Source organism: Ceratotherium simum, chromosome 5, assembly GCF_057802395.1.
Source record: "Ceratotherium simum simum isolate JZ-2026a chromosome 5, ASM5780239v1, whole genome shotgun sequence".
NCBI classification, from domain to species: domain Eukaryota; kingdom Metazoa; phylum Chordata; class Mammalia; order Perissodactyla; family Rhinocerotidae; genus Ceratotherium; species Ceratotherium simum.
In genome coordinates this window covers 50,065,877-50,080,620 of record NC_141904.1, presented here as the reverse complement: position 1 = coordinate 50,080,620, position 14,744 = coordinate 50,065,877, and the positions used below count along the sequence as shown (strand labels likewise).

Below are 14,744 nucleotides of genomic sequence, written 5' to 3'. Positions count from 1 at the left end.
AAGGCTGGCCTGTTCTCAAACAGCCGGTCACTGCTTTTAATCAGTTGACAAGGTGAGGAGAGTAGTGGTGCTGGTGCCACCATGTGGCTCGATGCTCACAGGCCTCAACCACAGTCCATCTCGGGATCATCCACATCGGGCTCAGCGGCACAGAGGTCATCCAGGGCGGCCTCTGAGCCAAAAAAAGAAGAGCGTCCTCTGGTGAAGGCCTGAAGGTGCTGGGGACTGGGGGAGGTCCCACCTCTCCTCCCCCCACGCCCAGAGGAACTAACCAGTCCCTTCCACGCCCAGGCCTTGCTCCCTCAGCTACTGCAAGCAAAATGATACAAAGGCAATTCAGACAGGGATGTTTCTGGAAAAACCCTGGCTCTGCCAGGCCAGCTCAACAGGTGTGAGCAAAAGGCAGCCTAATATGCACAGAGAAGAACCAGAGCAGGAAGACAAGAATGACCCCAGTGCTGGCCAAGGCTGTGGTGGATGGAGGACTGTGACGTAGGCCGGGAAGTCTGACTTGGCCACGAACTTGAGGGAAAACCCCACCTGGGGCTGAGGTAGGGAGGGGTCCTCCTGCCGGCTCACCTTCACAGTCTGTCACGTCAGGAAGCCCTCGAATCAGCGTGCTGACCCCTGGCATCACCTGGTCATACTGATGCAGGACCTCCACACAGTGCACACTGAAGAGCTTGTCCTTCTGGGACAGGCTGTGCAGCAGCAGCACCGTGTCCCGCAGACACCGCACTGTCCGCTTCTGCTGGTCAGTCCTTGGGGGTCCCCCTGCCCTCCGCACTGTCAGCCACTGTCTGTGCAGCATCACCGTGAGTGCTCTCACCACCTGGGGGAGGGCACAGACTGAGGTCAGGTCTCACAGTTCCTGCACCCTAACACCTTGCTCAGCTGGGCAGCATCTTTCCTAGCCACCCCAGGTGAGGAGGGTTCTGAGTGGTGGCACCAGGGTTAGAAGGAGCATGGGGTCCTTGCACAGGTCCTTGCACCTTACCCACCAACAGAGCTGCCACGCTCTCGGCCCTGCCTGCCCCTGGGCACTTACCTCCACGTTGCACTGGCAGTTGGAGCCAGTGACCGGGGAGGAGGGGCTCTGCACACCAAGCTTAGCCAGGAGCCACACAGCCTAGAACAAGAACAGCCTCTGTTCCATCCATGGCAGAATGAGACCCTGATCACAGCGAGGGCTGTTTCAGTCTTCTCCTACAAGAGCTCCAGGTGCCTTAGCAACTGCTTGTCTGCATAAATCGGGTCTTAGAGGTGGTGTTGTGGGGCCTTCCCAGGCTAGACTCAGGACCAACACGTGTGTCTCACCAATGACCCCACTGCCTCCAGGCCCACCTCCAGCCATCAGACCCCAAAGCCGGGTAAAATCAGTTATCAGGCTACTTTGCCAAGTCCCAGGGCACCCTGAGGTCCACCTGTATTGCATCTCTGTAGTGTGGAGCCCCCAAAATGAGTTTACTTTATTAACGGCTAAACTCTTGTTACGAAAATTAAATCTCCTTTTCTCCCCCAGAGGAAGGAGTAAAAGTGGCTCTTAGGGTGGGATGGGGTGGTGAGCAGTCCACAGAAAGGGCTCTGGCATTTTTACCTCTTGTTCCAGTTGAAGCCACTGTGTCTCCGAAGCCACTTTGTCAGGTCTTGACGTGATGTACATGTATAGCAGCAGTAGGAGGCAGCCTTCTGTAAAGGATGCCCCACCTCTCACTCAGGGTCCCGCTTCACACCTAGTGCCTCGGGTACAAGCTGCAGAAGCCCTCAGGAGGCCTCTGACCTGTCCCTGCCACCACCCTTCCCTCCAACCTGCTGGAGCAGTCGAGACACCTGCGCCCTGCCCTGTTTACCTGAGTGGGAGCAGAGCTGAGGCACGAGCTTCTCATGGTCCACCAGGAGGGAAAGGAGCTCCACAGTCAGCAGCACACCAGGCAGGGGTGTCTCTGGGCTGAGGCACTGTGGCAGCACCCGGAACACACACTGGAATCTAAAACACAGGGGCCCCGAGAGACGTGACACTTCCAACCCAATCCCATAATGCACCCTCGTTTTTCACTAGATGTCACAGGAAATTCGAGCAAGCCAGTACAAAGAGACTTGGTTCAGCCCCGGGGTTCAAATGTTGGCCGACCACCACCTACTTGCTCACACTTGTTTCGTGTGAATAAGTAGGTACCACCCTTCAACACGGGACTGCTGTGACTTGGAGACGACGGGCCCTTACCTGGCAGAGCGCCACCTAGTAAACGGGGGATGCCTACTTGGACCTGGGGTGCCTGGCCTCCACACTGCTCCTGGGCTCTTTCCTGCCTCTGCTCCCAAATAGGGAGGCAGGTCTTTTTTTTTTTTTTTTTTTATCTTTTTGTTTTATTTATTTATATATTTTTTTTGCGAGGAAGATCAGCCCTGTGCTAACATTTGCCAATCCTCTTTTTTTGCTGAGGAATACTGGCCCTGGGCTAACATCCGTGCCCATCTTCCTCTTTATATGGGACGCTGCCACAGCATGGCTTGCCAAGCGGTGCATCGGTGCAAGCCCAGGATCCGAACTGGTGAACCCCGGGCCGCCGCAGCGGAATGTGCACACTTAACTGCTTGCGCCACCAGGCCGGCCCGGGAGGCAGGTCTTAACTTGGGTGTGAGAGAAATGTCCTGTGCCCACCACCAAAGGACTGGCCCGGCTCTAGAAGTGACAAACGAGGACTTGGCTATGGTTGAATCTTATGAGACCACTCACTGAGCAAGGAAGACCATTTTCTCCACTTGTCAGAAAACACCAGCTCCTCTGCCACCAAGTATAAGGTGCTCACTTGGCATGAGGGACTCTGGGCACACTCTCCCCTAGGTCTCGGGGGAAAAGGGACAGCTATTACCAAGGAACCAAGTCCCAAGACAACCACTGTTGTTTGCTCAACCCACACAGCCTTGTGGGTGAAGAGGGGCAATTCTGTGTGTGTCCCCCTTCGTGCATCTGCAGTGTTTTAGCACAAAGCATCAAAGGGTAAGAATATTCCTCAGTAGTTCGCTATTAGGAAGCAAGGTCTCACTATTGGGGGTGAATTCATTTTAGAGCAAATCCTGTACAGCAGACAAGAAGTTGAATGTTTTCAGTCTCCAGGGAGTGTGGAAGTTTGTGGGAAACTGGAATTTAACCTGGTTGTTACCCAGTTTCATTATTAGACTAGAAGTGGCCCCTAACTCGTCCACTAAAGCCCCTGAAACTATCTGCAAGAAAAATCCATCTTTGTATACAACACAGTGGTTTCCAAATTACTTTTTGATAGCATCAGAGCCTTCTTTTTAAGTGAATTTTTTTTTTTGCAGAGCCCTCAAACACACAATCGATAACAGTCATGCTGCTCTGGTTGAAGTGAGACCTATTTGCTCAAAAGCCCCTGCCATCCCAGTACCTATGGAACAACGTTGGACCTATGGCTATAAAAGCAGCAGCAGGAAGACAAAGGTCTAAGGGGATGATTTGCCCTCAAGCCTGGGTATGCAGGGTGCCCTTCATAAGAGACTGCAGCCTGTGTGGCTACTTGTACTGCATCGCATACTGCTTTAGCGCCTTGGTGGCACCCGTCCCTAGCTTTTACTCCAAGGTGATCAGGAAGCTGTGTGGCAGTGGGGTTCAGCTTGCAAGCATGAAGGAATTCTGAAAAGAAGTACTGAGTGGGAGGTGGTGTCAGTGATCAAGAGCAATGGCTCAGGAGACTAACTGGCTTGAAATCCACCCAGCATGCTCCCTCTGGGAGTCAGACAAGTTTCTCGACCTCAACACAGGATTTATTCACTCCACAAGTACTGAGTGCTTACGGTGAGCTAAGCTCTGCACTAGATGTGAGGATGCAGGGCTCTGAGGGTGTCACATGAGCTAGTGAATGGAAGGCACCCTGTGTCTGGCCTGTAGTAAGCACCCATTAAATGGCTATTTTTTGATGTCCTTGTGGACAAGCTCAATAGGAATGGAAGGATGGTGTCCCTACAAAGAGAACTGGTAAAAACATGCTTCCTGGAATTCATTCATGAAACAAATATGAAACAAGCAACCAGCCACTATGAGCTGGCCCCACCAGGCACCTGGGCCACGGTTCTGCGCCTACTGTGTTGCCCACCCTACACTGCAGTACTGTGTCCAGCTCTGAGCACCACCTTTAGATGGACCAGACCAGCCAGAACATATTCAGATGGAACCCAGGATCCAGAAGTGTTTTTACAAAACAGGTATGTTGAGCTCAGACTAAAAGACTTCAGATACATGCAGCCAGTGGAGTCTTTCCATCATAGGAATTGGCCTCTCGGTGGAGTGCTGAGGGGCAGATGGGATTACTGGACGAGGGGATGTGCTGGATGCTGTTTACGGTTCCTCCCAGTCTTGAGGCTCTGGAATCCCAAGTCAGGAATTTATGACAATAGTGTTCATGAGCTAGGTTCACTATACTACCACTTCCAACAAACCTGAAAGGAGCAAGTAACCTGTGGCTCATGCCAGAGCACAATGGTCAGAATGATGGTGGGCAGATTCCAGCAAGGTCAGCCTGTGGGCTGCAGACCCTCCCCATACCCTCTGCTTCCTTAGGGAACGCCCCACCAAACTTAAATGTGGTTGTGATACATGGTCTTCACCTGATCCATGTCCCAGGTTCAAAGGCCTCTTGGTTCAGCCTTTGTCTATCCTGGGACACTCTTCAATAGTGGTTAACAGCCTTCTTGTTATCATATGTGTCTTTTGCTTACCTGCTGTATAGAGGCAGAATTAAGCCAAATAAACCACTCCCTTGGTTCTCCCAACACCTGGCCCCACTTCCCATCACTTCAGAACTCCCTCAACAAAGTCTTAGAACCGCAACCAAGGCTTAGAATTGAACAGTACAGATAAGTCAAGATGTGAGCAAAGTACAAGGGCCACAGGATAGACCTCAAGAGGTCAGGTAAGACCCACAAAGAATCATGACTTCCATGCTGCATTATACCTGGGTAAGAAATCAAAGGAAGCGTTTTCAGCTAATTTCACCAAAACCTTAAGGCACTGGTTGAGGACACTGGCTTGAAGGTGACCTGTTGCTGCAGAAGAGAAAGCCAACAGGTGAAGAAGCGTCTTCAACAGTGGATGCTGGCCTTGGTCATCGGCAAGCCCCCGTGGGGCTGAGGTCACATCCCTATGACCACGTCTGTGAACCACGCTCTGGTTTCCTTCCCTAGTAGCAGAATCTGCCCCCTCTCCTGACAGTAACAGGCAGACGACTGCTCCGCTGTGGCATACCAGGTGCTGAAGAATGCTAAGTGAAGCCACAGAGAAGCTTTCCAGGTTGCAAACTGAGTCCTCGGGGCTGGCATCTACCACAGAGCTCACGCAGGAGGAATGTGTTGGTGAGTCCCCAGGTGCTCCGCTTCTCTTGGTTGCTGCCAAATCCTGCAGAGCCTGGCAGTGTAAGCTGATAAAGAACTGTACCAGGGGGAGGAGATGCACAGCTCCAGGAAGCTGGCAGAGCGGAAAGGCCCTTCTGCCTCCCTCTGCTGGGTCTCTGTCACATGAGCCTTCATTCCTGGCAACCAGATTCAGTCCAGTAAGTGCCAGGTTCTGTGCTTCTCTCAGGGCCGACAGGGGAAATGACCCATCACGAGAACCTGTGGTCCTCAGGCTTGACATCCCAGTCAAGGTACTAGCAACAAACACAAAAGAAAACACACAAGGGTGAGACAGAGATAAGGTCAAGGGCCCCCAACAACCTACCTGCCAAATTTTCTAGTTTCCCTGCCCAGCACACAGACCTTCTAGGCTGGCCAGGACCAGAAAGGGACTTGCTGCCTGGAAACTCCTTCCTAAGCAAGCTCTTTAAGAGTCTTATGCTTACCTGCCAAACGCTGGTGGCTGCAACAGGGTGCTGGTAGGAGCCTCAGAAAAACTGCTCAGGAGGTGGCACAGACCCAGGGATGACCCAGGGACCAAAGGCTGCTTCAGGAGAAGGTTTATCAAAATGGAACCTGCAGAAGACAAGGTGACTCTAGAAGGTGCTGATGTGGGAGGCCTTTTCTATGGCCTCAGAAGGAAAAGGTGAGGGTTCCTTGGAAGCTGACTATCCTTTAAGCTGCCACTAAGCCCCACTGAGACGCCTGTGGGTGCTGAAGGTGCTCGGACATACCTGCTCTTGGGCCCGTAAACTTTACAGTCTTCTGCTTAAGTCACAGACTACTACTCCCCTGGACCCTCTAAAGGACTGTCTGGAATGCTGGTTCTCAGAGCCCCAGACAGTTCCCTGGGCAATTCTACTGCAGCATCAAGAGGACAACTAGAGCCATGCAGGCCTCCTGCAGCAAGAGCAGGTATTCTGGTACCTTGAGTGTTCAATGAATGCATCCAGCTGTCAACAAGACTTTTCTGGGACTCTTCTTGCTTTATGGGGTCACTTCCCAGACTGTGGGTCTTATTCTCTGAAACCAGATAAAATGTAAATCAAAAATTGAGCACAAAAGCACAGGCATATCAGAAACTCTTAAATGTAATGAGTTTAAAACACAGATTGTTCTACTTCTTCAGCCTTATATCAAAACAAGAGTCAAAGTAACTCAAGAACACTCGCATCTTTCGCCTTCCTCAAGTAAACAGGAACTCACACAAAGAAAGGAAAGGAAAAGAAAATTAAGTTGTTTGCCCTACTTCAAAATGAGGCAATAACATAAAAGCAGTAACCACTAATATTTATATAGTGCTTATTACGTGCCAGACACTGTTCTAGGAGCTTTACACATATTAGCTCATCCATTCCTCACAGCAACCCTATGAGGAGGTGTTACCATCAACTCTGTTTTACATATAGGAAAACTGAGGCACAGAGGTTAAGCCAGTGAGTAGTGTCACAGAGACTCACGGCCAGGCTGGTGGGCTAACTGCCTGCTTATAACCCCTCCCTATACCACTCCTGTATCTCCTAGATGCCAAAAATGTGAGTGGCTGCGGTTGTCAGAGAGCTCACGGCAGGTAGAAGAGAGGCAACGTATCTGAATTACAAGATAAATTGGCATAGCGCAGTCTCAGAGTGAAAAACCACTAATGCTAGGTTGTCTATCTCTAGAAAGCAGTAGTGTTCCCTCAGTCTGGACTGAGCTGTACAATCTCAAGGCTGGGCTATGAAAGGAACACATGTCCCTGCACATTAGCTGTGTTTCTGGCATGTCAATGGATGCCGACTGTGGAGGTTTTAAAACATGCCTGCAAATTCTTTGACACACCTCCCGTCAAAAAGCGCAGCCTAGTTTCCTTCCCCTTGAATGTGGCCCAGCCTCAGTGACTGGCTTATGACAAACAGAATGTGGCAGAAGTGATGCTATGTGGCTTCTGAGGCTAGGCCATAAAAAGGACAGCTTCCACTTAGCTCTCTCTCTGGGTTTGTGAGCTCTAGAGGAAGCCATCCACCAGGTTATGAGGTCACTCAAGTAGCCCTGTGGAGAGGCCCACATTGGAGAGGAATTCCATTGCCAGTCATGTGAGTAAGCCACATGAGTGAGGATCTATTGAAACAGATCCTCCAGCCCCACACAAGACTTCAGTGATTCCAGTCCCTGCAGAGGTAAAACATTCCCACTGTGCCCTGTCAGAACTGTTGACCCACAGAAACCAGGAGAAAATAAATACTCATTGTTGTTTTAAGCCACAAATTTGGGTAATCTGTTATACAGCAATAGATGATAGATAGACTGACTTACCCTCTCTGCCTACCAGGGACTTGTGTCCTGGCTCTGTCTGGCAGGGGTGGGGAAGGGACATGTTAGCACTAAAAGACTCCTTCGTAGGGAAAGATGGTTTTCCAAATTGTGGAGAACACGCTTCTGGCTTTATAACCACAGAAGGGCTTTTCCTAGGGCTGGAAAAAGTTAACTATGAAAGCAAAGTAATGATTCTGCTAAAATCACTTAAAATATCTGGTTATAACACTTGTAGCAAGCTTTAAAACTTTTTATGTCTAGGTGATTTGACCAAAGGTTTTATCTATTATATATTTGTCATTCTTTGTCAGGACAGCAGTACAAAATTCAAGGCATTTTGATCCAAATTTTTGAAATAATCTTTCATTTATTTCCATCTTCTCCTAATCACCTAAAAATATTGGCCATAATTCCATTACTATTTCCAATTCCACCAAAACATCTTTTCAACGTGGAACAACCTCTTTTTTTAATAGTCAGGGACTGAAATCAAAGATTTTCAGTAGAAAAAAGGTCTATTAAGAGGTGTGTTGGGGGCTGGCCCGGTGGTGCAGCAGGTTAGTGCGTTCTGCTTTGGCAGCCTAGGGTTCGCCAGTTTGGATCCTGGGCGCGGACGTACTCACTGCTCATCAAGCCATGCTGAGGTGGTGTCCCACATACAAAGTAGAGGAGGACTGGCACAGATGTTAGCTCAGGGACAGTCTTCCTCAAGCAAAAAAGAGGAAGGAAGATTGGCAATGGATGTTAGCTCAGGGCTAATCTTCCTCATCCAAAGAAAAAAAAAAAGCGTGTTGTGTCTTGCAATTGAAAACCAAGCCAGTTCCTCAGTACCAGGGTCTTTATGTTAGAGAAGCAGTCTTAAACCTGTGATTGGATCAGACAATGCCAAGGCCCTTCTGTTAGTGAGGTGTGAAGAGGTGAGGACGGACTCCCTCTGCTCTCCTCTCTTACCTGGACTATGCTAGGCAAGAAGAGTTCCATTTCACACCCTGCCCATTGTGAGCAAAGGCAGCAGAATGTTCAATACCAGAAAAAGATGCCCTGACCCACACTGTTCACATTTCAAGGCTGATATCAACAGTGTGCCAGACTTCTCCAGCAGGCAGGGGGCAGGACCCAGACCATTAACAAGCTGACCACACCTGCAGCGAAGGCGGGGACTGTGGGACAAAGGTCCCAGCGCAGCAAATGAGAAAAAAATCTTCCAAGTAGCTGGAACTGAAATACACTTATGCTTGGAGCAAAATCAGTTATTTGCAACAAATTATATAAAAATGAAGACTGGCCCACCCCAAAAGTTTGGAGATCATCTTTCCAGCCTTTTCTAGTCCCAAGGAGTTGTGTTTATAACGTCCTATACAGAGAAAGCACTTCTAGGATGTGAGGCCTTTACACTGTGATGCCTCAAACCATTCAAGCCTCATCCAAACCACCTTTGAGGCCTTCAGGAAAGAAGACCTATGCCCAAGTGGCAGAGTCTAATTGGCTTTCATGCAGGACTAGCCTGATATTATTTTTCAGACTTGTCAGTAAACAATGCAAAACTGAACCCTCCCTCCAGCACCACCATTACCTGACATAGGAGATGGAGGAAGCAGCGAGTTTATTTGCTCGTTCACTGCTTTGAAGCTTTGTCCTTAATTCATTCATCTCGGCATCTTTAAACTGGAGTTCAGACTGCAATGATTGGAGCTGGAAAACAAAAGAAACATGCTTGTAGTGGTCCCACTATATATACAAAAATAGCTCTGGGCTTCAAAATCTCAAGTTAGTAAAGGAAAAACAAACAATGAGAAATAAGTATGGAAGTCTGCTGTGACATAAATGTCCTAAAATCTCAAGCTTTAGCCTTCCGCCTGAAAGACAGCATGGTATTCTAGGAAGATATTTTGACCTGAACTATTGCGAGGTAGTTTGTGAGGGTTCACATACCATTTACTCAGCCTCTCTGAACTTGAGCTTATCTGTAACATAAATACCTGTCTTCTCATAAGGGGGGATTAAAGAAGAATGATGAATGTAAAATGTCCAGCATAGAGCTTGGCAAGGTGCCATATCTCACCATAACGTGTTGACCTTTTAATGAATGTAGTGGTGCACAATTCTAGGTCTTCTTCAAAGTCTGGGCAGAGTATTTGGAATTACCAAAACCCTGTGCAGTGTGGGGAGACCTGCTGCTCTGGACTGCAGGGTCTATAGCCAGCAGTAACTGCTGTCATTCCCCCAGCACATTCTGTGCCAGGCACAGCACCAGATACAAGTGCAGGACCATCTAAGCCTCACAATAACCCTTCTGGTTATTTTCTGGAACAGATAAGGGAAATGAGTCATGGATCTTAAGTCATTACCCTGAGGTTACCACTTGTATGTGATAAAGCCTGGATTCAAACTCTGGATTTTGACTGCAAATCCCTTGCTCTTCATCATATATATGGAAAGGCAACTACTGCTGTTAGTGCTGGGAAAAGGTTAGTGTTTCTTTAAAGTTTGCTAAGTTTGCTGAATGAAGTAATGGCAGAGTAAAACTCCACGTCCTTGAGATTGAAGCATTGGGAAGTGCTAAAGGAAAGTGGACACCCACTGTTTTTCTTCAGAACAGCATCTTCCTCCCCTAAGAAACATCATTTCCCTACCTCTGACTATGCGATTTGAATGGGAGATAGCATCTCTTTGGTTACAGTGACTGGTTCAGGGACAGGCACCTGACTGGGTTAGATAAAATAGAGCCTTCCCCAGAATTTTAAAACTTGAGATGAGGGAGCCCAAGTTTTCAGTCTGCTCTGGAGCCATGAAATATGAGCCCAGGAGCTTCTGGAGAACACATCCTCTACCATAAGGATGGAGCCTGTTTTTAGCATAGAGAATAAAGATGAGTCCTGGCACAGCTTGAGTCATTGGAGGCCCCAGCACACCTGTTTTTCCCAGATTTAGTTATGGAAGCCAATTTATTTCCTTTTAGCCTAAGCTAGGGAATTGAGTTTCTGATCTTCCCAAAAGCCCTAATTTAAGTCTGTTTCTGGAAAGTCTAAGCTAGTGATTTATTCCTGCCAAGACCTGCAAAGCAGAGTTTCATCTAAGTCCTTTGCTAAAACACATGCAAAGCCTGGAAGAAAAGTATATGCAATTAGCTGATACCAGAAAGTCTTTAAGACAAACAACTGTTGAAAACCTCCTCGAAGATTTACAGGCAACTTTGGTCATTGCTTCTAAAGGAACTCAGTGAGCAGACAAAGCTGATAAGCTGATGTCAGTAAGAAGCAAAGCAAATGCTCTGGGTCACCTTTTTGGAGAATTCCTTTTCTTTGTCACTGAGTGCTTGAGTTTTTTCTTGCTCAAGAAGGAAATGGGATCTTCTCTGTTCCTCTAGAATGGATTCTGTCTGATGCAGTGAGTCCCGCAAAATTTTAATTTCTCCATTTTTAAGGAGGACTTCGTCTTCCATTGCCTTCATCTGTAAATCCCAAATCAATCTTGTGACAAATTTGTAAGGGAAAATTATATATGTACTTGTTTCAACATGTTGCTGGGGAGACGGAGAAAGCACATGTGAAACACGTCCTACAGACCAATGAGTGCTCAAAATATACCCCTACCAACCAGATGTCACCATGATCTGCCAGGCCCATTCATGAGACAGCTGATATTCAGCAACATAGCTTAAGGACACACTTGTCACTTATGCATGCAGATTCTGTAGGCTCTAGTAGGTATTAAAAAATCTGGGTCACACACCTCACAGAACTAAAATTCCACATTATGTTCTTGGTTTTCCTAGGGACCTATAGATGGTCATATGAAAGATGTCTGCTTTTTTTTGCAAAACTGCTAACGAAAATAGCAACCATTATGATGTTGTGTTCCTTATATAAGGCATATACTATAAATTTATCTCCGTGCTAAAACAGAAAGTTTGTGTCTCTTTTTGGATCTGGTGTACAGTGTTTCCTTTCTTGCCTTGGCTGTTAGGAATCTCAGGATTTACTTTTCTTTTTTTTTTGGTGATGAAGATTAGCCCTGAGCTAACGTCTGTTGCCAATCCTCCTCTTTTTGGTGAGGAACATTGGCCCTGAGCTAACATCTGTGCCCATCTTCCTCTACTTTATATGTGGGATGCCTGCCACAGCGTGGCTTGATGAGTGGTGCGTAGGTCTGCACCCGGGATCCGAACTCGCAAATCCCAGGCCACCCAAGTGGAGCGCGTGGACTTAACCACTACACCACTGGGCCAGCCCCTCTTTTATATATATATATATATATTTTTTTTTTATTGAGGTAACATTGGTTTATAACATTATATAAATTTCAGGTGTACATCACTATATTTTGATTTCTGTTAGATTACATCATGTTCACCAAGGATTTAGTTTATTTCGGCCTAAATTTTCTGGCTTTCTTTCCCCAGCCTTCCTCCATTTCATGGAGATGAATCTGGGCTCTTGTTTTAAAACTTTTATATATTTTATTGTACAATGCTTTATAATACATGCATAAGTGAATGAATTAACTACAAAACCACAAATTAAGTCACTTACCTTTTCTTTAAGTTCTTTGTATTGTGCCTGAAGTACCTCTAATTCAAAATTATCTTTAACTGGAACACTTGCTCTGTTTTTCCCTGCAGGATTTTTTGACATCCCATCTACTCTGGTGACCTTATGAACATCTGTAAAAAACAGTTCCCATATACTTTTCAGGACCCAATATTTTCCCACCTTTGCCAGACAATGCTGAAAAGAATCACTCTTGAAAACAAATTAGAGAAAGATCTAGTAAGCAATATACATATTTCCAACCTAAGAACATGATTTAAACTCATAAATGATCTTTATGAAATAACAGATCCTGCTACCCTCACCCCATCCCCCACTCAATTTTAAGAGTCTAAAGGTTGAAAGGAGCTGTGGGGATCTCACTGGTTAGAACCCTGTGATCTGTTATTCAACAATATTTATTGAGTACCTATAATATGCCAGGCACAATTTAGTCTCTAAAGGTACAATAGCGAGCAAAATGGATATAGTCCTTACAATCATGGAATTTACAGGACATTCAAAAATAATCATACAAATAAATGTAAAATTACAACTGTGATAAAAGCTGCAGAGGAGAACAAATATAGGAAAGGCTATAATAGAGGGATCTGACCCAAGTGAATGATTGGCAAGGCTCCCTAAGGAAGTGATGACTGAGCTGATAGCTGAAGAACAAGCAGGAATTAACCAGATGAATGGGGATGGGGAATGGATGGAAAGCACACTCAATGTACAAGAAACAGCAACTTGCAAAGTTTCTGTCTTGTAAGGAAGCAGAGAGAATTCAAAGAATGAAGGAAAGTCAGTGTGGCTAGAATTCAGGGAGTGGGAAAGGGACAGACCATGCTAGGCCTCGCAGGCTATGTTAAAGATTTTGATCTTTATACTAGAAGCAGTGGGAAGTCATTAAAGGCTTTCAGTAGGGATGCTCGCGTGAATCTGTGAGACACAGACAAATTTGAGTTTTGAAAAGATCACTCTGGCTGTGGTGTGAAGTCCAACTTGCAGAGAGTCAAGACTGGAAACAGGGAGACAAGGAGTTGTCCAGACTGTTGTCCAGAGGAGGGGCAATGGTGACATAGATCAGAGATATGGTAGAGATGATGCAAAGAGGATGGATTCCAGAGAAGGAATAAGAAGGTAAAGTTACAGGATTTCGAAAGGAATTAGACGTATGGTCAAGGAAACGGAGCCATTGCCTTGTGCCACCTGATGAAGAGCGGGCTAGTCGTTGTTGTGCAGAACATTTGGTCATTGATGAGTGTTTTCGGAATATCTGCTTTGCCAGGCAGTGTGCTGGACATGCTGGATTTCCAGGAAATGATTGTGTGGAATTTAAGATGCTTTTGAGACATCCAAGTAGAGATGCAAGGTGCTCTCAAAACCGTTCTCTTTCTGGGAGCCCCACAAGACTTCACTCATTCCCCAACTATCACGTAAGCTCCATGAAGGAAGGGCTTTATGTCTTTTATTCATTACTAAGTGTGCTGCAGTCCCTAAGGTCTAGTCACCTAGTACAATTTATTGGTTGTATAAAAGAATAAGACTCTTTCATCTCTTGCCTCTGCCAGGCCTCTCTTATGCTCATGCCGCCCAAGGGAGAGCGTGATCTTCATTAGATCTAGAGCCTCCCAAACCCGTCACGAGAATGGGTCCCCATGCACAGGCAGTGATGGTTCCGATGGCGGTGGTAGCCGTGTTTCAAGGATCTCGGCTTAGCACCAAGAACCTAGTGGCAAACTTTAGAAACTCAAGTAAAATGTTAACCTAGTTTTCTATATTTCAAATCAGCTGTTTGACATTCCTGATACATTTCTCCTCAAAATCAAAGGACTTTTTGGGACACAACCGCTGCTTAAATCAAGCCGTTCTTATATTTTAAAAAGGTGAAGGGGCAGTGTGGGTGCAAGACACCGGGGGCGACGGTCGCCCTGGGGTTCCGAAGCCACAGCCATCAACGGGGGTCTGGCGAGGTCTGCACCACCCTCTGGGGAAAAGGCCCCGAGATGCACTCACTGAACACGTCCCGAGCCGCGGCCGGGCATTGGCTCAGGGCCTGTGACGCGAGGGTGTCGAGCTCCTCGAGATCGTCGGCGGTGAAATCCCCGTGCGCGCCGAAAGGGTCTTCAGGGTCTGGGGCGGCGGCCGCGGGGAAGCCCCGGGCCCGCTTGCTCGGAGGGTGCCCGGTGCTGGGTGGCGGGCCAGGGCTAGGCGCCGGGGGCCCGCTCCGCCTCCTGCTACCCGGCGCGGAGGTTCCAGCCATGCCTGCCGCCAGCCACTGTTCGAAGGCACCGAGCCCGGCCTGGTCGCCGCGAGACGGAAGAGCTGGACCAACCGCCCGCGCGCCACAGCTCGCCTCAGCCGCTCGGGCCACGCCCCCGATCCTAAGGGCCAATCAGCTGCCAGCCGGCGGGCGCGGAGGAATGACATACATCCGAGCGCGCCGCCGTGCTCAGCTGAGTGCCTGTCCTTGGTGGCGCCCAGCCCCCTGGGCCCCGCCGTTCAGGT

At 47.8% G+C, this 14,744-nt stretch overlaps 1 protein-coding gene across 5 annotated transcripts; it reads right to left on the bottom strand.

The window, feature by feature from the left end:
* Positions 1 to 5: 5 nt before the first annotated feature.
* ATRIP (ATR interacting protein) lies at positions 6 to 14,575 on the bottom strand. Of its 5 annotated transcripts, none has more exons than XM_087430925.1 (14): positions 14,253 to 14,573; positions 12,237 to 12,367; positions 10,985 to 11,155; positions 9,278 to 9,396; positions 7,705 to 7,862; positions 6,337 to 6,432; positions 5,856 to 5,985; positions 4,974 to 5,663; positions 1,851 to 1,987; positions 1,598 to 1,689; positions 1,049 to 1,129; positions 580 to 832; positions 273 to 309; positions 6 to 172 (listed from the first exon to the last, which is right to left on the bottom strand). In XM_087430925.1, coding segments are annotated over exons 1-14 (2,343 nt in total). In that variant the 5' UTR covers positions 14,500 to 14,573; the 3' UTR covers positions 6 to 171. The 5 variants fall into 5 exon arrangements, with proteins under 5 accessions (XP_087287051.1, XP_087287052.1, XP_087287050.1 ...); XM_087430926.1 differs by having other exon boundaries at positions 273 to 306; XM_087430924.1 differs by lacking the exon at positions 273 to 309 and having other exon boundaries at positions 1,598 to 1,686.
* Between the last annotated feature and the right edge of the window lie 169 nt (positions 14,576 to 14,744).

Coding starts and splice junctions, on each gene's coding strand:
- ATRIP (XM_087430928.1), bottom strand. CDS start 14,499: ATGGCTGGAACCTCCGCGCCGGGTAGCAGGAGGCGGAGCGGGCCCCCG. Junction 7,863..9,277: donor TCCTCCATCTCCTATGTCAG/GTAATGGTGGTG, acceptor AACTTTTTCCAG/CCCTAGGAAAAGCCCTTCTG. Junction 1,690..1,850: donor TCAGCTCTGCTCCCACTCAG/GTAAACAGGGCA, acceptor CATCCTTTACAG/AAGGCTGCCTCCTACTGCTG.